We start from the raw sequence: 24,752 nt of genomic DNA, 5'->3' as shown, positions 1-24,752 counted from the left end.
GTTGTGTTTCCAGACAGACAGAGGTGCCTGGGGGCAGCCCAGAGCACAGGGATACAGCTGCCCCTGGGATCACTTGGGGTGGTTGTGCTTGGGAGGAGTGTGGGAGGAGGAACCTTGATCCCCAGGAGGTCAAGATGGGGTGAGAGCAGCACGAGGTGCAATTTGAGCTCTAGAATCTCTGAGGGTGTCTGTGAGTGTTGAGGACAAGGTGAGGTGCTGGTCAGTAAGGCAGGTAATGCAAAACTGTGCCTGGCAGTGCCAGAAAGGGCCCAGAGCTCACAAGGATGTTGCAAGAGGTGGAAGGATACAGCTCAAAGGACACAGCGCCTCTGTCTGGCTTCTCCCATGGACCAGCACAGCACATGAAAGATGGATCAGGTGAGTGAGTGATCCTCAGCCTGTTACTGTGAGCACTTGATTTCCCCAGCTGGATCCTGCCCAACCTGCACATCCTTTGGCTGCATGACCAGCAGTTGGTGCTGGGAATGGACCAGGATTGTGTGGCTGGGGGTGGAGACAGTGAAGCTGCTGCCAAAAGGCCAAGTGCCACCTATGTTTGTTGGGTTAAAGCTGCTCCTGAGCAGCAGTCCAAAACTTCTACTGTCTTTGCTCTCCTGAAGGAGAAGAGTCAGTGAGCCCTTCAGATTTTTGTTCTCAAAGGAAATATGCAATTATTTGTGTAAAGTGTCAGGACTTCAAGCTGAACTACTTTTTTTCTTAGTGTTCATATGGAGGTTCTGCCTCCACAGGTGGAATGTACAGTTGGCAGGACCAGTTTTCAGAGTCTCTCTGTGGTCATTTTTAGGGCAAGACTTGGAGTCCTGCTGGTTTCCACATGACTGGGACTCACATATTTGGGTAGGAGACCTGAAGAGGTACACCTGCAGGTGGCCCTCCATGTTGTTCTTTCTGCTGTCTTCTGTAGCGCCATCCTAGAGCACTGAAGTTTGGTGGTTCACAGGTCTTCAGAACAGAGGCTGAAAAGGTTTGATCTCTCTGCATGTAGGGATGTGGCAGTCTGGCCTGGTACATCCTAGAGGGGATGCCTATGCTGCAGTGATTTCCAAGGCTGTATGGTGAGGTTGTTGCATAGGCATAACATGTACCCCAGTGCAATTAAATCACTGAGCTTACGTGCTGCTGACTAGCTTGTCCCTGTTAGTTTTAGACTTTTGATTGCCATGTGGGTGAGTCAAGGCTTGAGGAACTGTTCCTGACTACTGCAGGTCCATGCACAGAGGTTGTTTCCTACAGCCTGCAAGGGGCTGCTGCCACAGTCCGGCAATGTGGTCCTTTGGCTAGGACATGAGTCCCTGAAGACACTCCTTTGGGAGAGCTGGTGACCACTGGTAAGTAGCTCATCAAGATGTCTGGTGCAGGACCTGCGTGTTTGATTTTGTTCCCTGAATTGGTTAATGCTCCTACATCTTTCCCAAAGAAAGCAAAAAGTGTAGATTATTTTAAATTCTACTTCTGTTGTTTTATTTTAATGTTTTGCCAGACCTTAGTAATTTCATTGGCAAGCTGGAAAGCAATGTGATCAGAGAGTTTTCAGCTTCTCCCAGGAGCTGTCCTTGGAAGCACAGAGGGCACCCAGCTCAGGCCAGCTGCTTGCCAGCAGAGAATTGGGCTGGTCTTGTCCATACTCTCGCCTGCGTTTAACTGGACATCTCCTGTGGTGGAGTTGCCTGCTTTGAGCACAGTGCTGCGGATGGTGCATGGAAGGCTCAAGGTGCTGCTTCTTGGAAACCTACTTGTATAAATGTCCTGACACTGATTCTCTGCGGTTAATGACCATTTCATTTTTACAGCCTTTGATTTCAATTGACAATGTGGCTTGCTCATCCTGGCAGGCAGCCTAAGGCAGCTGTACCTTCTTTTAATAGGAACTCTGACCTCTGCAAAATGACTCATCATTAATATGTCTCTGTAACGGTTTGTTTATTTCAGCTCCTTTCCGTGCTTCTCTCTCTAATGGTTTTTATGCTGTTTTTTGCTTAGCTTATCAAGCAGCAGATTCTCTCCCTCCAGTTTAGGAAGGTAAAACTACATTGCATTAAACTGCTCTGACCACACTTTTCTGAATCTGTCTGCATGTGACTAACCTGTAATGCTTTGATGCTAATTAATTAATCAGTCGAGAGCCCTGAAGTGATCTAACAGCCTCATCCTGCACGACTTGACCTCTAATACTTGCTTGAACTGTAGAAAGAAAAGTGAATGTTCATCATAATTCCTGTGTTAAGGTGCAAGAAATATTCCTCTTTCTTAGCCAAAGGATGGGTGTTCAGCTACTTCTTTATATTAAAGTGAGACTTCCATACAGAGACATTAAAAATTGGATGTGACTGCCCTGAGACATCCAGAGAAAAAATTTTCTTCCCCCTGCCATCTTCACTGATGTGAGGATCCTCATTTACCTGGGCTTTGTCCCAAAATGCACTTGTACAGCTGTACTTTGTCTTTGGCAAAAGAACACATTTGGAAATCAGTTGGCATTTCTGGTTTGCTGGAGTGGCAGGTAGAAGAATGATCATGGAGGGAAAGGCCTCTCCAGAACACCTCTATAGCTCTGGGATTTCTAACCAAAAAGTCAGAAAAAGAAAATCATAACAAGAGGAATACACGTCTCAAATCTCCTTTTCCAGCAGGCTTTTGTATGGAAATCCCTCTTTAATTGAAAAGGCTACTGAATTGCCAGGGGTCTCTTCTAGGCTCCAGGGATTTTTCTGCCCCAAAGATGCAGCTCCAGGAAGGCCCAAAGAAAAAATGGCTAGTGCTTTGTGTCCAGTTCCTCGAATACCCTGAATTACTGGTTTAGAAAGCAATTTGAATTGGACAAGCCTCCTTGCAGCTGGAGTGAGTCAGCTGAGAGCCCCACAGTGCCAGAGCCTTGAAATCCTGCTGTGACCACCACAATGGTTTCTTTGAAAGACTCAATAGACCTTCCAGGCTTCCTGCCAAGTGTATTTGGGCAAGTCTCTGATTCATCTGCTGAGCCTGTGGAGCCCCCAGCTTCCAACCACAGCTGCTTTCCAAAGCCATTCAGTAGCCTTTGCTGTATGTATTTCACCTGGTTGTGGGATTGGCACTGAGTGGACCAGACTTATTCCTGGTGCTGCCTGCTGGTGCTGGTGGCATGGTGCTGGGATTAAACTGGGACCCAAGAGCCACTGTGTGTGTGCATCACTTGATTATAAGATGCTGATCCAGTTGCCCTCTTGCTGGGGTATGAAATGTTGGTTGATGCTTGGGAAATTCTTTTATGTGGCTCTGAAAGGCATTTACTGGTATGGGGAGGGAGATTTGTATTGAAGGGAGCATCAAAAGCCTACCAGTAAGTGCCTTGTACTGGATTGTCTGCCTTGCTCCGTGGAAATGGGCATTTTTTTTCCTGGCATTGGAATTTGGGAAGGTTGCTCTGGTTTGAAACATCTTTTGACTCCCACAGCCCATTCCTGGCCCCACAGTTGACTGAAGAGTTGCTTGCCAGGGCCAGTGTCCTAGTAACCATTGATTTCCGCAGAAAAGAGTCTGAGCTGTGAAATCTGTTATTTTTATCCCATCTCACACATGTGTTTGGATACAGACCATGCTTATAACCCTCATTCAGTAGATAAAATCAGGTTTGCAACATCCCAAGCTTCCCCTGTCCTGACCCTCATCCAGCACAAGGTGCCTGGGAGCTGGGTGTGGTTCCTGCTGAGCCCCAGTGGGTTGTTACTCAGGGATTCATCTCCCTGCATCTCTTACAAACCCATTCTTGCAGGAAGGCAGAGGGAAAATAATGACATTGCAGTCTCCAGGTAAGTTTTCAGGGTGGATAAAACAGGCAGTTGCTGTGGCTGTAGCTCTCCTGACACCTTCAGCCATGAGTGCTTAGTCCCTGTCAGTGCACCTGCCCCTGCTGGGTCATGATAAATGTGGGGTTTCTTGGTTTGACCTGAACCAGTTTGCTTCCTTAGCAGGTGGAGCATTAGAGGCAGCAGCACCAGCATCCTGCCTGCAAGCTGGGGCTGCTTGTGAGGCTGGGGTCCTCCTCATGGAACCCTCACCACACTCTGAGCCCTTCTGCTCATGGTGGAGATGTGTCAGGAATGGTTTGGGCATTTGTTCCATCCCTTGCATGTTTCTGGAAGCTGATCACTTGTTTAAGGAATGTCTTTCACTGCTGAAAATTATATAAATAGAGCTGCCAGCTACCAGTTCTCTTGCAGTATTAGCTGTTTCTCCCAGCATCTCTTCACTTGAGACCTTGGGGGCCCCTCTTGTACTGTAAAGGTGTAGAGTTTTAATTGCAGAGGGAAAAATTAAATAAGAAGCTCTTCCCTTCCAAGAGCCTAAGCATTATCTGAATGAAAACCCAATTTGGAACTAAATAATTTCTCTTTATTTAAGAAAGCCCAGATTTTCTGGGACCTCTCCCAGTGATGCTGCAGCAGGGTTGGCAGTGCTGGGTGAATATGGTGATTTATTGCACTCATTGAACAGTGCTGAAATACCTGGAGAATCCATGGTCTGCTCTTAAGCATTATAGATTGCACTGTTAGGATAGTTCTGGCTATTTGGGTGTGAACTTCGAGGTCAGAGTCTGAACTCCTGGAGCAGGGAATGTGAGTGCCTACCTGCAGCAGTAAGGGGTTAAACAGGGAGTTCCTTCCCAGCTAATTCCTGGGTTCAGAAAGCTAACCAGACTCAGATCTTCTTCAGTGAGCTGTCCCACAGCTGGAAGCTTTTCTTCATTCTAAGAGGGCTGCTGTGTTCAGGAGACATGTTCAATTCACACTTGGCCTAAAATGACACAAATTCTTCACAAATAAAAGAAAATCCCAGTGAACAGAACAACTCTTGAAACATTTATGGTTCATAACTGGGAATTGACTTTGTTAGGCAGAGCTCTAAGTTTGCTCTCTGGCCAAAGAGATGTCTTGGTATAATCAAGAGCTAAAATGGGTCTTCATTAGTCCAGTGGGTCAACATTCATTGCCCTGGTAGTCCTAAGAGCTAAGACAAAGAGAATGGCTCCCAAATATCACTTTAAATTAACAGTCATCTTAGGAGGGAGAAATCAGTCAAATGCCCTGGCACTGGACTGGACTTGTGAGCAAGTGTAGGGATGATGGGAGGGAAGAGGGTTTGGACAATGAGAACACAGGCTGCTGAGGTGAGACACAAGGTGGACCCTTTGCTTTTTCTGGTGCTTTTATCTCTAAGAAATGCTTCTTGAATCTTCCAGGAGCACCTTCTGCGCAATCATTTCTCAGCTGACGGAGGAAACACAGCCACTATTTGAAACCACTATCAAATCCCGTGCTGTGTCCGAGGACTCTGATGCTAAATTCACGTGCATAGTGACAGGTAACAGTGTCTTCAGTGAATAACCTGGTCCTGCCTCACCTGCTGGACTTGTGCCAGTTAAACTCTGCAGCAAGTGATAACAAGGATAACAAGCCCACCACAAGCAAAGGTTCAGCAATTGCATGGTGATTTTAGCTTCAATTGAAGGGAGGTGGGAAACACCTGAAAGTGTAAAGAGGCAAAGGCATAAGCTAACATCTCAAATAAGGCAAATGAAAGACCAGAAAAGGGGATATGCTGGTTACTGCTTGAACCAGCTACATTTTATTGTCCTAATCTCTGCTTCTCTAATCCTGGCCTCCATAACTCAGGAATGTGCAGTTTTGAAGACTAAGGCTCTCCTGCTGGAACCAATACTGCTGGCTGTAGATGGTTAGAGCACAGCTACATTTGTATCAGTGATAAACTTCTGTGTCTGTCAGCATCTGAAATAAAAGCTGGTCACTGCCCAATGAGCTAAAATCTCCCCTTGGGCAGGAAGGGGTTAAGTCAAGAAGATGAGGAGGAGGGAGAGGTCAAAAAAGAGGGCTGGTGCTAAGGCTTTGTGGCATGGCAGCACACTGGTGTAGAGGCAAGTAGCTCCTTTGGTGATGAGATTTTGTTCTTTAAATATGGAGACTCTAAAACCTCTTCTCTCTGTGTACTTTTTAACAACTCCATGATCCTTCCTGACCTCACTAGTATTAATTACTCCAAGAGGTTACTCAGTGGAGGAGAGTATGTCCAGTGAGCCTCTTAGGCACAAGGACCAAAGCTTCCCAAAGGAAATCTGGTTTGCTGTTAGAAACAGGCTGGAAGTAAAGAAGCACAGTCTCAGTCCTTCTGAGGACTGCCAGCTGTGAATTCTTGGCTTTTCTCTTATGGATTCCTTTGTTCTGAAGGCTGATGTTCTGAACTTTTAGGGGTACAACTGATGTATTGATTTTATTGAGGCTTAACTTCAGCAGACCCTTTCTTGCTGCTTCTAGAGCCGAAGGGGGCTGCTAGGAGATGCCTCCAAACCACTTTATTTGGGGAGTCATTAGAAAGGCTCTTCCCAATTTCAGTTTTTTGAAAGCAAAAACTTGACATGTTGTGCAGTACCGTGGAACATGCCATTCTGCAAGTGTCAGAGGTGAGAAAATGTTTAGGTGTGTTGGGAACTCCAGAGTAAAAGTCCTGGTTTGTCTCACTGGCTTAAATCTCCACCAGCTGCACCTTTGAGGTTGATAGTTCCTTCTAACAAATTCCATCTCTTCATGGTGTGTTGCACCAGGCAGAAAACTTGACCTGATACTGGCCTCATTTTCTGCTCAAGTGTAGGAAATTGTCAATGATTCTCTTGCAGCATGTGTCATGATATTTTTGTGCTTGATAAACTAGGTTGGGGGGATGTCTCTATGTACTTAGAAATTTTCATGGACATGTTTTTAAAATCATCCTTGGACCATCTTTGTCAGCTGGGCATCTCCTGTATGTGGTCCTACAGACTGTTTTAGGAGCTCAGGATCTCTTTGGGAGAGAGGGGCAGGGGGTGGAAAGCATACTCTGACTGCAGAGTCTGCTTGGTAGTTCAGGTATTTTGCCCTGCCATGATGTTTGTGTTCAACTGGGAGGCGTTGCTGGGAGCAAGGAAATGGCAGTGACATCCCTGGCCAGTGACCAGAGTGGAACCAGTTCAGTCCCAGCACTGTGGCTGGAGTCCAGGGACACTTTGATGGAGGCAAAGGGCAGACAGTCACCTGCTCCTGTTTTGACGGTCAAGCCACAAGTACGGATATGTGACCTACAATAGCATCTTACTTTTTTAATTTTTTTTTCTTTTTTGCTGCTTCTTGACCAATACTGAGAGTTACAGGCTAGTCCCACATCTGGGAATAATTGGACTAGGACTTGCAGGGTCTGTCCTAGGAACACAAAAAGATGCAAGTGTTTGGAGAACCAATCTCCAGAATGTAGTGAGTGGTGCAGGCAGGAAGAAAGCAGGTCAGGCAGATTCCTGTGTGTGCAGGCACAAACCTTCCTTTCCTCCTGATGCCTAGTTCAGCCTGCTACTGGTGTCCCTGCTGTGTCTGATTTGATTTTTTGGGTCAGATCCTGCATCAGTTATGAGATGTTTTCTTTTTTCAGACAAAATTAGTTTAATCCTTTGTTCTCTAAGAGATGTGAAAAAGGAAACAAGAACATTTCCATTTACTGTGCAGCTTCATCCCACATCTCTGCACCAAGTGCTTTCCTTGGTGGGTCTGTCTGGACTTCAGGGTCTCAAGGGTCATCACGGCTCATTTGCAGTGAGTGGATATTGGGCTTCTCTCTTCAGAGTGGCCCTTCATGGAGGTGCTGCCACAAGGATTTTCCAGCTTTTTAGTTGCTTCTGTGTAGCATTGTCTGGGAAGAAGAGATGTCAGCTGACGAAATGGGGGGAATCAGATGAAGAGGCCTAGGTCTCTGGCTGCTTGTTAGGGAATGACTCCAGCCAGGACAGGTGATGGCTGGATCTAGCCAAGACCACTGTATGTCAGCACCAGCCCACTGTTGTACAGCAGCCTCTTCAGTGCCATTTCAGCCCTCCTTAGCCAAGGTTCAGCCTCTCTGATCTGGCTTCACAAATCATCGTCTCAGGAGATTGATCCCATCCCTGCCTCCATGGTTTTATTGCAGAGTACAGAGGGGAGAGGGCTCTGCCCATGGCTTGGGGAAGAGAGTTGGGGTAGGGTGAGTAGACAGTCACATGCTGATGGATGCAGTTTTTAATCAGGTTAAAGGAGTTCCACTTGCTGCATTTCTGGTGACCCCCTGAGGGAAGTGTTTGAAGGATGGGACTGAAGTGCTTGGATGAAGAATGTCTGGAGACATGCAGGGGCTGTGAGAGGGGTTTGGGAATGGGATAGTGACTACAAGAGCAGGGAGTAGGCTGCTGGGAGATGAGGAGATTTGGCTTTGGGGGCTGAGGACAAGGGAAGGATGGTGAATGAGCACTGCTCACAGTGGAATGGGGAGTTACTTAGTATCTGTCCTCCTGTCAGCATTGCTAGAAGCTTCCTTGTCCTTAGGTGCTGGAGGGGTTTAAATCCATGAAGCCAGGAAGGGTAACATCTTACCAGGAATTGTACTCCCAAGACTGTTGAAGCCCCTATTCTATGTAGCTTGTGTAGAGCAGAAACTGTTTGATGGTTCTAAACTCTTAGCACCTTCCCAAGTTTCAGAAAACTAACTCCCCCTTTCAAGCAACTTGAAACAGTGTTTCACTGGGTGATTTTGGATAGCTATATTCAGAACTGTTTTGGATAGATATTTTAAGAACTGTTTTGGTTGCAGGCACTAAGCTTTGAAGACTTCTCAGATTTTGACAGTTTTCAGAAAAAGAATGTTTGATCTAAACCTGGCAGTCTCCATGAAAAAAATACCCTTGCTCTGAAAAGTCTCCAGGATCCTGTGGTGGCTGGCCACCACGCTGGAGCAATGCTGCTGGCAGACACACATCCTGAAGATGTGGAGCGGATGCCTGCTCTTCCCAGGAGCTCCTGGCACCGCTCTGTCTGCAGCTGTGGGGCTCTGCCTGGGGGCTGCAGGGGCCCAGCTGCCGGCAAATCCCTCTCGGCACCAGCTGCACCGGAGGCTGCGGCAGGGGAGGCTTGGGGAGGATGAGTGCGCATCTCTGAGTGGCTGCTCACGGTCTCTCATGCTAAGGGTGGGCATCTGGTGCCTGCAGCCTGGCAATGCCCACGGATGGAACCCTCAGTTCCACCTCCACCCCGCTGGGCAAGCTGCGGATGCTGTGCCTGCAGGGGGTGCGCCGTGCCCGAAATGATGCCCGACTCCTCTTCCCCCCGACCCTGGACCCGGGGAATTTATTCACTCAGCAGCCCAAAGATGGATGTCAGCAGCATTAGCAGCAGCTCCCCTCCCTGTGCCAGGGAGACTCATCCCTGCCCAGGCATCTTTCCATCTTGGCTCTGATTACAGCCCCTGGGAAAGGATGGATGGTATTTGGACAGGCAGCTGGGGCCACTGTACCTGCGTGGGAGGTAGGAAGCCTTTCAGCATCCGCCTGCCTGCAGACTGGAATTCCAGCCAGAACTTGCCTGCAGCTCTCTTGGGCTGCAGGCGAGAGCGCGAGAGCGTGCAGTGTGAGCTGGTCCTGGCACTGGGCTGTCATGGCCGTGGCTCCTCAGAGGGAGCAGGCGGCCTCAAGGACACAAGTGCTACAAGTCAAAGGGAGTTGAAGCTTAGCAGGAGGAAAAGCCTTTCCTAGAGACACTGCATAACTATGGAGATTGCAGCTCTTTCCGGCAGATGTCAGCTGGGAATGGAAATCAGCTGTGGAGGCCACGGCGGGGAAGGGGGGACGGGACATCACAGAGCTTCTCGGAAACTATCTGCTGGCAGTTCCCAGAATGAAGGGCTGTGATTGCTGTTTCTTAGGGTGTCAGGAAAATCTACCTGCCAGCTCCCTGCAAGATGGACTGTGGGGGCCTTCTGAAGATCTTGTTTGCAGAACAGCCCTTGGGAAGGGTTGGATTGCTCTGGGCATAGTATGAGCTTGTGTATGGAAATTGTTTTGGTCATCATCTCTGGAGCAGAAAGAATTCACCACAGGCTCATTCAGCCCAGGCTCCTGCTGTCAATATTTAGTGTTTTATGAAAAATATAAGCAGCAGCATCAATCCCTGATGATCCCATCAGTGGAATGCTCTCATAGCTTTCTCCAGTTCCCAGTTCAGGGCTCATTTTCTTCAGCCACAAGTAACTGAGGGCTTTGCATGTCTCTAGAAACTGGTTTGGGGGGTCAGGGCAGCAGCAAGGAACAGGCTGTGACAGGAGTGGGGCAGAGGGGGAGGACAGAGAGCCTTGCAGGAAGGGTGTTGGGAGAAAGTAATGGTTTGGCTTCCTGTAGAAGAGGAGAAATGAGGCACTACCCAATAGAGCCAAAGCTGCTGATGGCAGCAGTGGGAGGGGATTGAGGCAGCAAAGCATGTGGGAGATGTACAGACAGTGAGGATGGAGAGGGGGGATGCTGGGGCAGTGCAGAGTAAGAGACCTTAGAGAAAGAGGAACAATAGGGTAAAATCCAGTCTGTGAGGTGTCTGGGCTATGGGGGTCAAAGCTTCTCATAGAGGAAAAAAAGGCTGCTGAGATTTATCTTCCCAGCCCTGTCTGGTCCCAGTGGACTAAATCCCTCGAGGAGATAGTGGATGCTGAGGAGCCACCACAAGCAAAGGGTGGAGACTGGGGAGCCAAAGCAGTACAGGAGGAGATTTGGCATATGCTGCTTTTCTGGGCAAAGGCATATTGGATTGGCCAAAGCCTGGGTGATTTCCTGCTGATGAGTCTCTGCTTCTGGACTCTCAGTCCTGCTCTAGGACCTTCATGAGAGCAGGAGTAAGCTGGGCTCAGGCATTGCTGAGGGCTGACAACATCTTTGGCTGGTGCAAGGAGGACATTTGATGTCCTGGTTAGCCTTGAAACCTGTGGCTTGGTATCTGGGAAGTATCCAGAGAGCACCATGTCCCTGCTTTCTCATTTCTCCAGAGCCGTTGGGTTAGGACACTTTGGATATTCCTGGATAGCCCTCATTGGCCCCGTGCCTGGGATGTTCATGGAAGCTGACCCTTGCCACATTCTGGGGTGCTGTGGGTGATCTTGGGGTCTGGTGGCTCCTGCAGGGACATTTGCAGCAGATAAGCTCCTGAGCCATCAGCTATAGCCGAGGCAGATGTGATCATTGAAACTTTCATCGCATACCCTGGGGGACTGCTTGGCTGGGTGGTGAGCCCTGAGTTAAGTGCAAGAACCCCTGCTGGCTGCTGGCTTGAGCAGTCTTTGCATGAATACTGCACTTAATCTGAACTAGAACTGCTGTCAGTGAGCAGTGAAGGCTGTGGCTAGCAGTGGTCCATATGGGACTCACATGCTGATCCAACACCTCTGCAAGTGGTGGAGAACGTGGCTGTGTGCCCAGCCTGCCAGCCAGCCAGTCACACACTTCATGATGTCATTCTACTGAAAAGGCAGGTGACATCTGTTGTCAAGTGACATTTGTAGGACACTGAGCTGACTGTGATGCAATCAAGGTTGTTTCTGTTCAGTGGAAAGTTTCGGATCAGCTTACAGGCTGTGACACTGTGCAAAATGCTGAGAGCTCCATGGAGGGGCAAACGCCTGATCTCCAACCATAGCCTTGGCCTCATCAAAACATCCCTCTTCACATAAAAGTGACGGCATGCTCACCTTCTCCCAGCCAGTGTTACAGGAGACGAGCGTGTGATCCACTCCCCTCTGTTCAGGAATGAAGTGCTGGGATTTTTTTCTCAAAAATAGCTCTATTCCTAGGAGTGATAAAAGTCTGAGATAAGCCCATTAAGTTTCCACTGTTTCTGTTGTGCCATTTAGGAATGTGGTGAGCCCAGAATAGCATTTGTCCTGGTGTGCTGCTGCTGATACCATGCTGTCTGTGCTTCTTTGTGGAATGTTTCACTCTCTGATGTACCTTCCATGTCCTCCCAGGGTATCCACAGCCAGAGGTGACGTGGTACAAGGATGATGAGGAGATGGATCGCTATTGTGGCTTACCCAAGTATGAGATATTCCGTCATGGAAACCGCCACACCCTGCAGCTCTACAAGTGAGTAAAGGAGCTGGAGAGTGGCTGGGTTTGCTGATGGGAGCTCTGAGTGTGTTCTCAGAGCTGGATAAGCTGTCAACAGTGATACCCCCCCACCACCACCATTTGGCTGGCCCCTTCTGCTCCCCACTGTGAGTTCACAGCTGGCCCTTCCCCTCCAGCTGTGGCTCCCCAGTCACACCAATATGAGATCCATTACTGCATCCAGGGATAGCTGCCATGCTGGAAGCAAGAGGAAGGGAAGAAGTCGTCCCTCTCTCTGGGGCCTTCCACTGTTGAGCATTAGGGATGACAAAGGTGGGCAAGGGGAAGGCAGTGTCTGCCTCCAAGATGATGGTCCAGGGAATCAAGTTTCTGGAGAGCCCGGCACACCTCATCCCCAGCAGGCATAGACCTGTCATACCTTGAGTCCTGGGTTTGGGACGTCAGGCAGGTGTGGCACTGACTGAAAATGCAGAATATCAGTGTTGCTGATAGTTCTGCCATCCTTGTGCTTCTAGCCTCAGCTTTTCTGCTCCCCCAGGTGTCCATCAAAGGCTGGATCACCTCTTCCAGGAGCAGGGATCTCTGTGGGTCAGGTGTCCTCAGGGGTTGACACTAGGGATGCAGGCAGGTGCTTGTGCTGGTGCCTGTGACATGGGGTGAAAAGACTTTGGTAATACTGTAGGGTAGAGGAAGAACAGGAATGTCTTGTGGGCTGTGTAGAGCTGAGAGGAAAAGATCCTGCAGAGGACTCTGACCAAGAACAGTTGGGAAGCTTGGTGCTGCCTGTTCCTCCTCCATCACAGCCCTCATACCAGAGTTACAGCCCAGGGTAGCTAGAACAAATTTATCATCAGATTTGCTTGTCTGTTAGTGTGGAGAGCAGGCAGAGCCAGGGAGGGAGGCCAGCCCAAGGCCTCCAGATGTCCTGTGGGCACCTCATGGGCCACATCTTCTGGACTCTGTGGAGCAAGAAGTAGGAGAACATGCATGCCTGTGCGTCCAGTGGGCATCCTGAGGAGGATGGGTAGGTCTCACACACAGCTTTTGATTTCCAGGTGCCGAGAAGAGGATGCAGGCATTTACCAGGCCTCAGCTAGAAATAACAAAGGCATCGTGTCCTGCTCTGGTGTGCTGGAAGTGGGAACCATGACGGAGTTCAAAATCCATCAGAAGTGGTTTGACAAAATCAAGAGAAAGGCTGAAGAAAAGATGCAAGAAATAGAACAGGGCAAGAAACGAGGAAAAGAAAATGTGGAAGTGGAGAAGTTGCAAGGAATGAGCCCGGAACGGCTCCAGAGGAAGCGGAGGCTGGCTAGAGATCAGAATCTCCGGTCAGGAGACTCTTCATGGGAGAAGGAAGACGCAGCAAAAGTGCACGTCGCGGATTCACAGTCCAGGTTACACAAGGATATCGCTGAGACAAAGGAGCAGCCACTCAGTGCGGTGCCAGGCTTCCCAAACAAACTGGTGGCACCTCTGAAAGCAGAGGTGACCACCAATGGAGACGCCACTTTGGAAAGTGGGGAGGAGAATGGGAACAACTTTCTCACGTACATCTATGAGACAGTGGAGGACTTGGCGACCAAGCCAGGGGCAAAAGATTCTGCAGCTAAAAAGAAAAAGAAGGTGGAGCCTCCTTCAGCACCAAGACAGGAAGCTTCTAAGCGAGAAGAAAGTGGGAGAGACAGGGCCAATCCATCTGCAAATCCCAGGTTTGCTCCTCCTGTCCCCTTACGGAGGAATGCACGTTTACGAGCAGCAAGTGATCAAGAAGTGGAAACCAGTCCAAAACTCAAAGAGCCTGGGAAAGCTGTGAAACAAGACACTAAACCTAATGATGACATGTACTTCTCTTTAAAGGACATGTATTTTGATAAACAAGTGAAGCCAGCGGCAGGGAAGGAGGAGATGGGAGCCAAGGAGGAGGCTGAGAGTGAGGCTGCCCTGCAGCCTGTGGCAGCCAGCAGACAGACAGAAGATGCTCCACTGGCCTCTGAGGTGTTGGAAGCAGGACCTGTGCTGTCTGAGGGCCAGAGAGGCCAGCAACAAGAACAGAAGTTGGAGGGAAACAAAGAGGTAACTAGGAGAGACATCAGCCAACGCAGGGGTGGCAACAAGAAAATATCTGTGCTGCACATTTGTATTGTGGCACTGGGCCTGAGAGGCTGCATGTACACCACGGGATCTGCTGCCGAGGCTTTGCAGGTCTCCACTGGTGAAAGCACCCAGAAGGGCTTTTTGGATTTTGTGAGCCCAGACAGCAGAACTTCCACCCCATCTCCAAGCAAATGTCAGCTGAGGTGGTGAGAGATGTAAGTCGGGGCCATTCGAGCAGCTGGTCTCAGTGGCCTGGGGTTCTCCGGTTTAATCAGCAGGCTGACCTCATGCGAAATGTTTTCAGATCAGGTCGGCAGGGAGCACTGAATGGGTATTTATAGCCAGGAGTGGGTGCCTTGTGATGGCATCTGTTCAGTTTAACAAGGGAGCTTTAGTTAAGGAGCCCCCCATGCAGATGAGGTACCATGTGAGCTGCACCTTCAGGGCCTCGAGTTTTGTTTACAGTGCAACGTGTATACAGTAGGTCTGGACTATTTTTTTTTCACCCATCCCTGTTGGAAAAACTGTTGGGAGACTCATTGTGGTGGTGATGAAGAGCTCGGGCACAGCACCTGCTTCTGACCCTCAGAGCATCTCTTAGTCAGCTGCTATTTTTGTCACTTTAACTTGAAGTATTTGCCGTGAAAATATTAGACTGGAAGCTACTGGACTATTTCCCCCCCATTTTTCTTTAATGACCCCTTCTATCATAAAGGGTTCTCTGAGTCCAGTTTGCAGGTGATGTCAGGATTTGGAGTTTGGGCTGTGGTAGGTGCACACTTTCATCAAAGACAAGGCTTTGGGTGCAGCACCCCTCACTTGGTAGTAACGCACATATTTCAGAATGTGGAAAAATCCACAATGCATAAAGGACTGATGGGTGTTCCAGTGGAAGAAAAAATCCTTTCTTCCTCTCTTAAATTTTGTTAGCCACTGTTGGGTGCAGCTTTGCTGGTAAGAACTTGCTGTGTTATGCAGTACACACCTGGTTTCTGACCTTGCCGCTGCACAGTGCTGTGAACTTCAGCCTGACCCACCAGTATCACATACGGCTGCAGAAATTATTGCTGTTCAGGCCAGCCCATGGCAAAGCTATTCGTTTATCTCCTCTCTGCTCATTTTAACACCTCTCACTCTCAGAAACGCTGGAAAAATGCTGGCGTGCAGCAGGCTTGGGCTGTCATCCCTGAGCCTTTGACATGCATCAAGGTTTTTTTCTCTTTAAAAGCCCCACTCGCAGAGGGAAACCTGTGACTTGTCAGCTGGTGTGCCTTTGAGGAGACAATAGGGAATGCTTCTGATTTGAATTTGAATGCTTCAGCTTGTTGGTGCTGCTGGGGAAAGTCCTCAAGCTTTTGTGAGAGCAAATAAGCTGGTTTAAAGCCTTTAAGGCGGATTCCAGGCATGTTTCAGGATATTTTCACCCCCCCCGGGACAGGGGTTAATTATTTTTTTCTTTTTTATTCTTAAAACAAGAAAGGTCATAGGTGAGTGTTTTCCTAGCCTTGCCACATAGCTGGGCCTTATGCTCAGGTCTTCTCTTCTGTACCCAGGCTCTGGGTCCTCTACAAGAGCAGAGAAGAAACTAGTTTTGCATGGTAATCACTCTTGCATATATTTTAAACTGATGATTTGATTATATTTCTTGAATTTTAGGGGTAGGAATGGCCTCTAATGATTCTTCCCCCACCCCAGCCCTTCAATACTCATGTTGCCCTAACAATTAGAGTAAAAAGGGTATGGAGTAGCAGGACAATGAGGCATAGCTTTCTACTGTCAGAGGACGGGTTCAGGTGGGATATGGAGAAGAAATTCTTGGCTGAGAAGTTTGTGAGGCCCTGGCACAGGTTGCCCAGAGCAGCTGTGGCTGCCCCATCCCTGGAAGTGGTCCAGGCCAGGCTGGACAGGTCTTGGAGCAACCTGGTCTAGTGGAAGGTGTCCCTGCCCACGGCAGGGATTGGAATGAGATGGGCTTTAAGGCCCCATCCAACACAAACCATTCTATTTATTTTCTTGGGAAAGGGCTTGCTGAGAATGGTGCTACCTTTCCTCTTTTCCCCAAGCTACCAAATGAAGCAAAAGCAGCACAAAATAGAGTGCCACAGCCCTCCTTTCCCATGTCATTCATTTTGGGGGACTTAATGCTCAAGTCAGGGACCTCAGGAGAAAATCCTTAGCAGCAGATCCTCCAGGATGGAAGGGGAACCCATTGTGTGCCATTGTCCCTGTGCCCTGTCCCTGTCCCCGTGCCATTGTCATGGTGATGCTCACAGAGCATCAGCCGGGCAGAGTGTGCACCCACGGTATCGCTGCCTCCCCTACAAAAATAGACTGTGCTCCTTGGCTGGAGGATTTCGGCAGTTCTCCTTGGGATAAAGCTTGGCCGTCGCAGCAGGCAGCTTGCTGACACGTCTGCTGGGTGCAGCTGCGGTCGGAAACATTTGAGCTTCCCAAACGTCAGAGAAGCAGAATGGTTGAATAGTGCTGATAACGTCAGGGTGTACGGTTTCGCTATAAATCACTTGGGCAGCCTCATCCTGATAGAGTGCGGCATGCCGACTGCCCCATCTCACAGTGGAGATAGGGGAGCACTCAGTCTTTAGGAACATCGAGGGAATTATGCAAGGTGTTAGCAATGGCTGGTAAAAATGGGAAAGTTTTGCTGTTTGGAAAGGCACTGAGTCAGAGGAGATTGGATTAAAAGCCACTGAATGATTTAGAAAGGCAGATCTTTTGCCTCTGTGCACAGCAAGGGTGTTGAAAGGCAGAAGGGCTGAAACTTTTTAAAAGAAGAAACATTTTGTACAGCCTGACAGGTGGGACCCACTCCTGTGGGATGATGGTGAAACCGGAAGACCCTGGATGACAGAGTAACACTGGTATCAGGGTAATTCCCATGATTCAAGAAGTTGGGCAGTGCCATATGGTACAGGTGGCCCACAAGTATGACTGCACAGACCCAGGCAGTAACATGATGCTAATTTCCTTTTTTTTTTTTTTTTTTTTAACTAGGTTGCAGTAAGAGTTGGACAGTCTCCTGGTGACCTAAAGCATCCAGTTTCCAGTCCAACCAAAGAGACCAGTCAGCAAGCCAGTAAGTTAGAGGAGGTCAGGAAAGAGGTGCCTGTTTGCCAGGAGACCAGGGGGGCTGTGAAAAGGACAAATCCTCGGTTTAGGGCTCAGGAGCCACCAAAGCCACCAGCACATTCTCCAGACCATGTACAGTCTGGCAAGGAGCACCTACCCCCCAGGAAACAGGCAGAAAGACATTCCCGTGCTCTTGAGGCCAGAGATACTCAGCAAGGACTGTTAAATCAAGAGAACAAAAGCCAAGGTGGAGAAGAGTCATTGCTAAAAAAATTGACTCCTCCAGAACCTGGAGAAGACACTCCTCTTGAACAAATCCCATGTCAGACAGTCAAGGATGGGAAGAGCAAAGAGGCAAGAGCAGAGTTGTCCAGGAGCCATCCTGGTGTGAGGACAGGAGGGAGCGATGCAGCAGAGCCATGTCTTGGGGCTGTACACAGGGAGGCAGGAGAGACACCTTTGGGCCATCAGAACACCCAAAATGAAACGGCAGCTCCTGCTTCAGTTCCTCTTGCCAAGGAAGAGCTGCTTCCTGCTCCTGCAGTGAGACCATCAGTGGCTCAGGAGGCACTGCTGGCATCTAATAGAAGCCCAGGGATGGAGGCCACTGCAGGAGAGGTCCCGTCTGGAGCCCAGCTGCTGCCTCCTGCAAGCGGAGAAACGGAAATCACAACAACAGATGGATCTGCCCCACGAGAGATGTTTTCAGCCATCACTTTAGAGAAGGAGAATGCTAAGCGGGTGCCCATAGGACCTCAAGGGAAGGAGGGAGGACTCCTAACAGCCACAGCTCCATGCCAGGAACCAGCAGCATCTTCAGGGACTTGGGAAGGAGTCTCTGAGGGTCAGCCACAGGTACCGCTGATTCTGCCCGGATCGGAGAGATCTCAGGAGATGTCTGTGGAGGAGAAAATGCAGCACAAAAACCTGGTTTCCTCCTTAAAGAACTACCTGCTGCTACTTCTAAAAATGTCAGATAGCAGTAAGGATGCCACAAAAGAGGACACTGACTCTGGAGACAAGGAGCAGCTGAATGCAGGGGAAGGCATGATCCCAGAGATAGGCATTGCTGGCCTTAGCCCTCGCACCTCAAGGAAGGTTTTGGAAAAAGTACAAAACAACCAGCTCTTCCAGACAGCAGAGAACTTGCCTCTGACCCCCAGGACGTCCAGACGGATCACAGGAATGATTAATGAGGAACTTGTTACCAGCAAGGAGATGCTGGCTTGCAGGCCTGTGCCACCGAAGAGACGCACCTGGGGGGCTCCTGAGGCCAAGGGGCCGCCCCCACTCTCAGTACCCTCCATCGTGGTGGGCAGCATGCCTCCAGCAGGAGTGGCTCCTCATCTTTCTGATTTGCCTCCGGTGAGCTCTGAAGAGAGCCCTGCTGACCCTCTGGCAGTGCTACCTTGTGCCACACCAGAAGAGCTCGCTTTGGGCGCCCGGCGCAAAATATACCTGCCAAAACCCAAACAGGTGGGGGTGGAAGAGGAGGCAACCCCAGAGAGCCTGGGGCACACAAGAAGTCCAACTGTTTCACCACGGCAATCCAGGAAGAACGCACCCCTGTTGCATTCTCCTGCCTCAGCTCCATCCTCTCCCTCAGAGCAGTGTTCTCCAACCCTCATGAGGAAGATGGCCACATTGGAGGTTCCTAAGCTGTATGAGGAGCCTGCAGGTGACACCATTGGTGATGAAGAGGTCCCTGGAGATGCTAAGCCAGAAGCACAGCCAGCAGAGTCCCAGAGTACAAATAACCCATTTAAAGGTGAGGGAAGAGAGAATCCCCATGAAGCTCATTCCCTTGTTGCCTGCAAAGGCAGCCAGAAATAGTCAGTTGAGGCCACATGAGTTTTGTGCATTTGTAGGGTTTTCAGCATCAGCCTTTGGCTGTGTGAAAGCCAAAGTCTCCCCCAAGACTTCTGTCCCAGTGCAGGGAGAATGAGGAATGCAAGAGGCAGCAGTTCTGACACTGGCTGTCTCTGCAGCCTGGGCTTCCCCAGCCCCAGGAATCATAGAATCCTCTTGGTTTTGGTCTCTGTGTTCTGGGCCTCATCAAGCCTGATGCTGGCTGGGGATCCTGAGCTACCTGGTCGAGTGGAAAGTGTCCCTCCTCATGGCAAGAGTGTTGGAACAAGGTGGTTCTTTAAAGTCCTTTCGAACCCAAACTGTGATTCCATGATTCAGTGGGCATCACAGGGCACACACTCCTCTTCCACGTCTGTGGTCAATGCTAATTTGATTCCTTGTGGCATCAAATTAAAAAAGGTTGAAGGAACCAGGTGATACTCTCACAGGAATCAGCACTTTTGCAAAGTAAGGGTAACCATGATAAATCCCTACTTCAGTAGATGAATGTTTCCCCCAGTATTCCATAGTGGTTTTCTTCCTTTCCTCTGGCCAAGCCTCACTGGGTATTGCAGTGCTGCACTGTTGAACAAATTTGTACCACTTGTATCCCATCTCTTTATCCCAGTGGAGCTCTGAGACCTTCCCTGGGAAGGCAATGTTACAGATGCTGACATACACGTGATACCCAATGCCCTGAGCAGCAGCATGGGCGTAGGCTGGCCTGTCCCAGAGCTGTGGCCAGCACTCTGCGTCTCACCACCCATATTTTTGCACTCTCAGCTCCACAGGTGGTCCGTAAGATCAGGGCAGAACAATTTTCCGATGCATCAGGAAACCTGAAACTTTGGTGCCAGTTCTTCAATATATTGAGCGATTCCAAGCTGACGTGGTACAAGGACGAGATCCCTGTAGCTGAAGCCCAAAGGAGGTAACCTGTCGGTTCCACGTTGTCACCTGTCACATCCTGCTCCTTGCCTTGACTGGGGTGAAGCTGCCCCTCTTGCTAAGGCAGCATGGGAAGCTCAGTGCATGGCACAGGACGTTGTGAACTTCATCATATCAGTGCCCACGGAGGGAAGGATTGCCCAGATGGGGAGTTGCTGATGAATTTGTCTTATTGATGCTCCATCTGGAGTGTCTGCTTTGGGTACCCAGACCTTGGGGAGGGCAGAAAAGGTATTATGCCCATCACAGAAATCAAGAGCTGGATGTGAACTGCAAAACTGGGACCCCAAAGAATCCATATGAGGGTGGCAGTCTCCTAGCACTGCTGGGAGGGTCTTTCATGCAACCACTGCTGGGAAAAATATTCGGACAGCTGTGTGGTTGTATCCTTTGGGTCTACTGTGAAGAGCAATTTGTTCTCAAGCCCAGAGGATTTGTGTAGGAACGTAATCCACATCAGTTAGGACTTGCCTCATGCTGTTGGTGTCCCCTGATCTCCCTTTATAATGAGTAGACATTAAGTTAGGTGATTCTGGGGCAGAAATTGTCTCCTGGGGCAGATATTTGACCTGGGGGAGATGGGCAGGAGTGGCCATTGCCTTCCAGCAAACCAGAGCAGAGCCTGCTCAGCCAGTGGGTCTCAGGATGAAGGTTCCACCTCTTCTCTCTGTGAAGCCCTGACCCAGCCTCACTCAGGAACAAGTACCTTTATCAGTCTGTAGCCCAATCCTGGCCAGATTTTGCAGGGCTTGTCTGGAGGATAAGCATCTCTGTTAGTACAAACCGCAGGGCGGGACTCCTGGTGCTGTGACATGCTGGGGGAGCAGCTGGGCTGCCCTTGGCATGGCTTTGTTTGTAGCCTTCTTCCATGCCCCCAAGGGCAGTATGTTGCCCACCTGCAGTGCCTCTCACAGGGCTCCTGTGTGGCCCTCCCCACCACATGGGGATGTGGCCATGCTCCATTTTTTTTCCAGTGCTGGTGATGAGGGCCAGGCAGCTTTGGCTGTTGTGCAGGCATCCCAGAAGGATTGTGGAGTCTATCGGTGTGTGATCAGCAACGAGTATGGCACCGACTCCACAGATTTCCTGCTCAGCCCAGAAGGTGAGGAGCCCTCAGCAGCCTCTCGCAGCTTCCTGGGAGTGCTATGGGGTGGTGTGGCCAACTGCAGAGAAGGCTTGGTGCCAGGCTGCAGTGAGGGAGCCTTGGCACATTTTGTAACACCACCTCTGTGAGGTGCTTCTGCCTCTGTGTGCCAATTGATTCCCACCATCCTACCTGCCATCCCTAGTTGTGCAAGTGCATGGGGCAAGGTGGGATCAAGGCAGGACCTTGACACCTCTATGTTTTCTGTCTCCTCTAGTATTGTCAGGATTTATCCTGCGGGAAGAGATTGAAGGTAAGGACCACATGATGAGCTGTGACTGCCCCTTGCTGAGTGGGCAGGCAGCTCTGGGGCAGAAGCAGGAGGTGCCCATGCTGTCCCCCCCTCACCAGCTCTTCCTCCCACCAGTTGGAGAGGAGATCGAGATGACACCCATGGTGTTTGCCAAGGGTTTGGCTGATGCAGGCTATTGGGGGGATAAGCTCTTCGGGCGCGTGGTGAGCGAGGACATGGAAGTGGGTGCTGGTTTCCTGCGCAAAGCCTGCCGTGCCAGAGCCATCTACGGCCTGGAGCCTGTCTTCGAGTCCGGCCACACCTGCGTTATCAAAGTGCACAATTTCATCGTCTTTGGGACCAAGAATGAGAACAGCCTTATTGAGAAGAACTATGATATCACCATCCAGGTGGGCATCCTTGTGTGCCACCATCCACCTTTCTCCCTCCCACCCTCCCCACCTGTGTGTGCATCAGTCCCCAGACAGTCCCCAGCTCTGTGCCCACTTTTGCTATTTCCTTCCACTTTTGAAATGCTCTGGGGTGGTCTAACTAGGGGGCTGGACATGTCCTTGCCATTCTTGGCTTCAGCTCTTCCATGTGAGCAATGTGGAGCTGCTCAGGACTTTCCCATCACCCTTTGACCACCAGGACAGGGAAACAATTGGCAGTGGTCCCAGGGAGGCAGTGGTGCACGATGGAACAGGTTCTTGACTCTTCTGTTTGCACTTCCAGGAATGTAAAGTCCAAAACTCCAGCCGTGAGTACTGCAAGATCTTTGCTGCTGAGGCACGAGCAGTCCCTGATTTTGGAGCAGTGCCTGAGTAAGTGATGTGCTGCAACTCCACTGGCTTGATGCCCTGGCAGAGCATTGCAGGGGATGGTGGGAAGATTCCCTGTGGGTGTTGGGGCATCCCAAAGGCCGTGCACTCTACTCCCACAAATAGAAGGGATACTGGGAGGGAGGCAAAAGCCAGAGTTGCAGACTCCACTTGCAGAGGAGGGAGAGCTCACCATGCTGACATTGTCTGTGAACTCTCACACAGGATAATTCCTCTGTACCTGATTTATCGTCCAGCCAACAACATCCCTTATGCCACAATGGAGGAGGACCTTGGCAGGCCTTGTGAGCAGTACTGTGTCACTGAGAGTGATGGCAGCTTGGTGGCACGAGGCACCTCAGAGATTGTGCTCAAATGCTGCACCTTCCAGCATTGGGTTTATCAGTGGACAAACGGAAACATCCTCGTGACTGACATGGAAGGTAAGGGGATCTCCTGTGTGGTGCCCATGGCCCATCACCACCCTCCAGCCTAGGAAAGAAAGAAAAGCCCCTGGCTTGCCCTCCTGCCTCTCTCCCGCCCCATGCCATGGAACCCTCTACCCAGGGCAATGACCTGCCCTTGGTACATGGTGGCTGTCCTTCTCTGGACAGAGACTGGTTGTCCTCTTAAATTGCAGGAGTGGGCTGGAAGTTGACCAACGTACGGATCGCTACCAATCTGAAAGGGTGAGTGACTTCCAGCTCTGGAGCAGGGTGGCCCTGGCTGTCCCCAGCTCTGCCGCTTACCTGGCAAGGGCCATGGTGGTAACTGTGGTCAGGCTCCATCCTCTCCTCCCTGCTCTGGTGGGACATCTCCTGGTGCAAAGCAGGAGCTGAGGATAGCTGTGTTGACAGGTACCAGGGGCTGAAGGAGAGCTGCTTCCCCTCTCTGCTGGAGCAGTTCCCAGCTGCTCACAGGTGCAATCACTACTGCACCATCCTGGGCCTGAAGATGCTGGAGCCAGCCAAGCCCAAGGGCTCCAAGAGTCCCTGCCTGGGCAGGAAGTCTGCCCAGTCCAGCCCCCAGCTCCAGAAGAAGGTGTTGACAAGTCCTCAGGGCACCCGCAAGGCTTCTGTGAGCCCCAAGAGCTCCCGGAGATCTGCCGAAACAAGGGAGGCCCCAACAGTCTGCAAACCCAGGTCAGGAGAGAGCAACAGAGCTGGCTGCCCACAGTAGTCAGAGCTGCTGCAGCTGAGATTCCTGCTCTGGCCCCCAGCCTGGGCCCAGCATGTGACCAGTGTGGGAAGGGGAGACCCTGGCAGTGGCCTTCTCCAAGGGGCTCCTGACCGGCCCGCAGCGCTTGCATTGTGTGGTGTGTGCTAATTGTGAGTGGCTGGGCCGGGGCCGTGGGGGCTGCGAGCCACAGGCCACCTCCCCAGTACCTCTCTACAGGAGCTGCTGCTGGAGCCTGTGGGGCCATGTGCCTCTCCATGCTCGGACTCGCTTTCCTCTCAACTTTCCATAGGCCCTCCTTAAGGCAGGGCCAGAGCTTCTCCCTTGGGCTTTGTAGGCACCATGTCCTTGCCTGGCTCCCCAGCAAACTGGGAGTCCTGGACACCCTCCTGGTTCCCAGCACCTCATGTCCTTCTTTGCATCCCCATAAAGTGACCGGGCCAAGCCTTGCCAGTGCTTTCAATGATGAGAACTCCACCAGTGCCCAGGCAGTCCCCTATGCCCTGGCACACCCTTTTTCCTGCAGAGGGCTCCAGCAGTTGATGCAGGGCTCCTCTGCTATGGTGTGGGGCTCTGGGATGTTGGCTGCTTCCAGGGCAGGATGTTTGCACTGGTACCAGCAGCTGCATAGGGATGGGATTTTGCACCCTGCCCTCCCTGCTTCCCAGGGAAGTCTTCCACCCCGTTGCTGGGTGGCTGCTGGGGGCAGCCATGCTGCTCTGGATGGTGGCTGGTGCTACGGTAAGGATGCTCTACCTCACATGGGATACCAGGGAGCAGGGCAAAGGGGCGACTTCCCCTCCATACCAGGCTCTGTCTTGGTAGGTGGGAGTGTCTAGCCCACAGGACTCACTCCTCCTTGCCCCCCTGCCATACATAGACCCTGTATGCCCTAGCCCCACAGCACAATCTAGTGCTCAGCATTGCCCCTGCTTGGCACATGCTGGACTCCAGCGACAGCTGGCAGTACGCGCTCCAAATCCTGCTACCCCTGGCTCGAGGCAGTGATGGACAGGTACAGGAGCTGTCTGCTCCATCACCCTGCAGAGCATCCCCTTCCTCAGGGTGTTCCAGGAGGGTGCTGGCTGCCAGTGACACCACCCTACAGGGTGGGGTCCCAAGCAGTGGCTCAGTGCAGCCTGGTGGAGGGAAGGGGCTGGGCTGGGAGCGTGGCATGCTCTGGGCTCCCGGTCCTTTGTCGATGGGTGACTGTAAAATACCGATGTACATAACAGTGGCTGTGTTGGGACTGGGTGCTCTCGAGTGCAATAAAGCGAGAAGGACTGGCCTGTTCCTGGCACTGTGGTCCCTCTGGGAGAGGTGCACCCAAGTACAGTGCGATGTGTTGGCTTTGTGTTTGGGGGAAGGAAACATCTTCAAGCACTGGCTTTACCGCATCCATGTCCTGTGGGGGAGAAGCAGGGGGCTGGGGCCAGAGCCTAAGGCTGGCAG

At 50.8% G+C, this 24,752-nt stretch overlaps 1 protein-coding gene across 4 annotated transcripts in view; it reads left to right on the top strand.

Moving 5' to 3' along the window:
- Window positions 1–24,589, top strand: part of ALPK3 (alpha kinase 3) — a 32,546-nt gene extending 7,957 nt beyond the window's left edge. The window contains exons 2-14 of one of the 4 annotated variants that reach the window (XM_068204233.1): window positions 2,002–2,040; window positions 5,237–5,358; window positions 11,845–11,962; window positions 13,003–14,023; window positions 17,057–18,899; window positions 19,763–19,910; window positions 20,902–21,029; window positions 21,289–21,324; window positions 21,439–21,713; window positions 22,039–22,127; window positions 22,350–22,567; window positions 22,765–22,813; window positions 22,982–24,589. In XM_068204233.1, coding sequence (XP_068060334.1) covers window positions 2,002–2,040; window positions 5,237–5,358; window positions 11,845–11,962; window positions 13,003–14,023; window positions 17,057–18,899; window positions 19,763–19,910; window positions 20,902–21,029; window positions 21,289–21,324; window positions 21,439–21,713; window positions 22,039–22,127; window positions 22,350–22,567; window positions 22,765–22,813; window positions 22,982–23,303 — 4,408 coding nt within the window. In that variant the 3' untranslated portion in view covers window positions 23,304–24,589. Of the gene's footprint in view, window positions 1–1,696; window positions 1,733–2,001; window positions 2,041–5,236; window positions 5,359–11,844; window positions 11,963–13,002; window positions 14,024–17,056; window positions 18,900–19,762; window positions 19,911–20,901; window positions 21,030–21,288; window positions 21,325–21,422; window positions 21,714–22,038; window positions 22,128–22,349; window positions 22,568–22,764; window positions 22,814–22,981 lie in introns of those variants that run through there. The other 3 variants (XM_068204235.1, XM_068204234.1, XR_011003867.1) reach the window with 3 other exon arrangements.
- The last annotated feature ends 163 nt before the right edge of the window (window positions 24,590–24,752 follow it).

This window comes from Anomalospiza imberbis, chromosome 13 (genome assembly GCF_031753505.1).
Source record: "Anomalospiza imberbis isolate Cuckoo-Finch-1a 21T00152 chromosome 13, ASM3175350v1, whole genome shotgun sequence".
Classification (NCBI taxonomy): domain Eukaryota; kingdom Metazoa; phylum Chordata; class Aves; order Passeriformes; family Viduidae; genus Anomalospiza; species Anomalospiza imberbis.
This window is presented reverse-complemented; position numbering and strand designations above follow the sequence as displayed.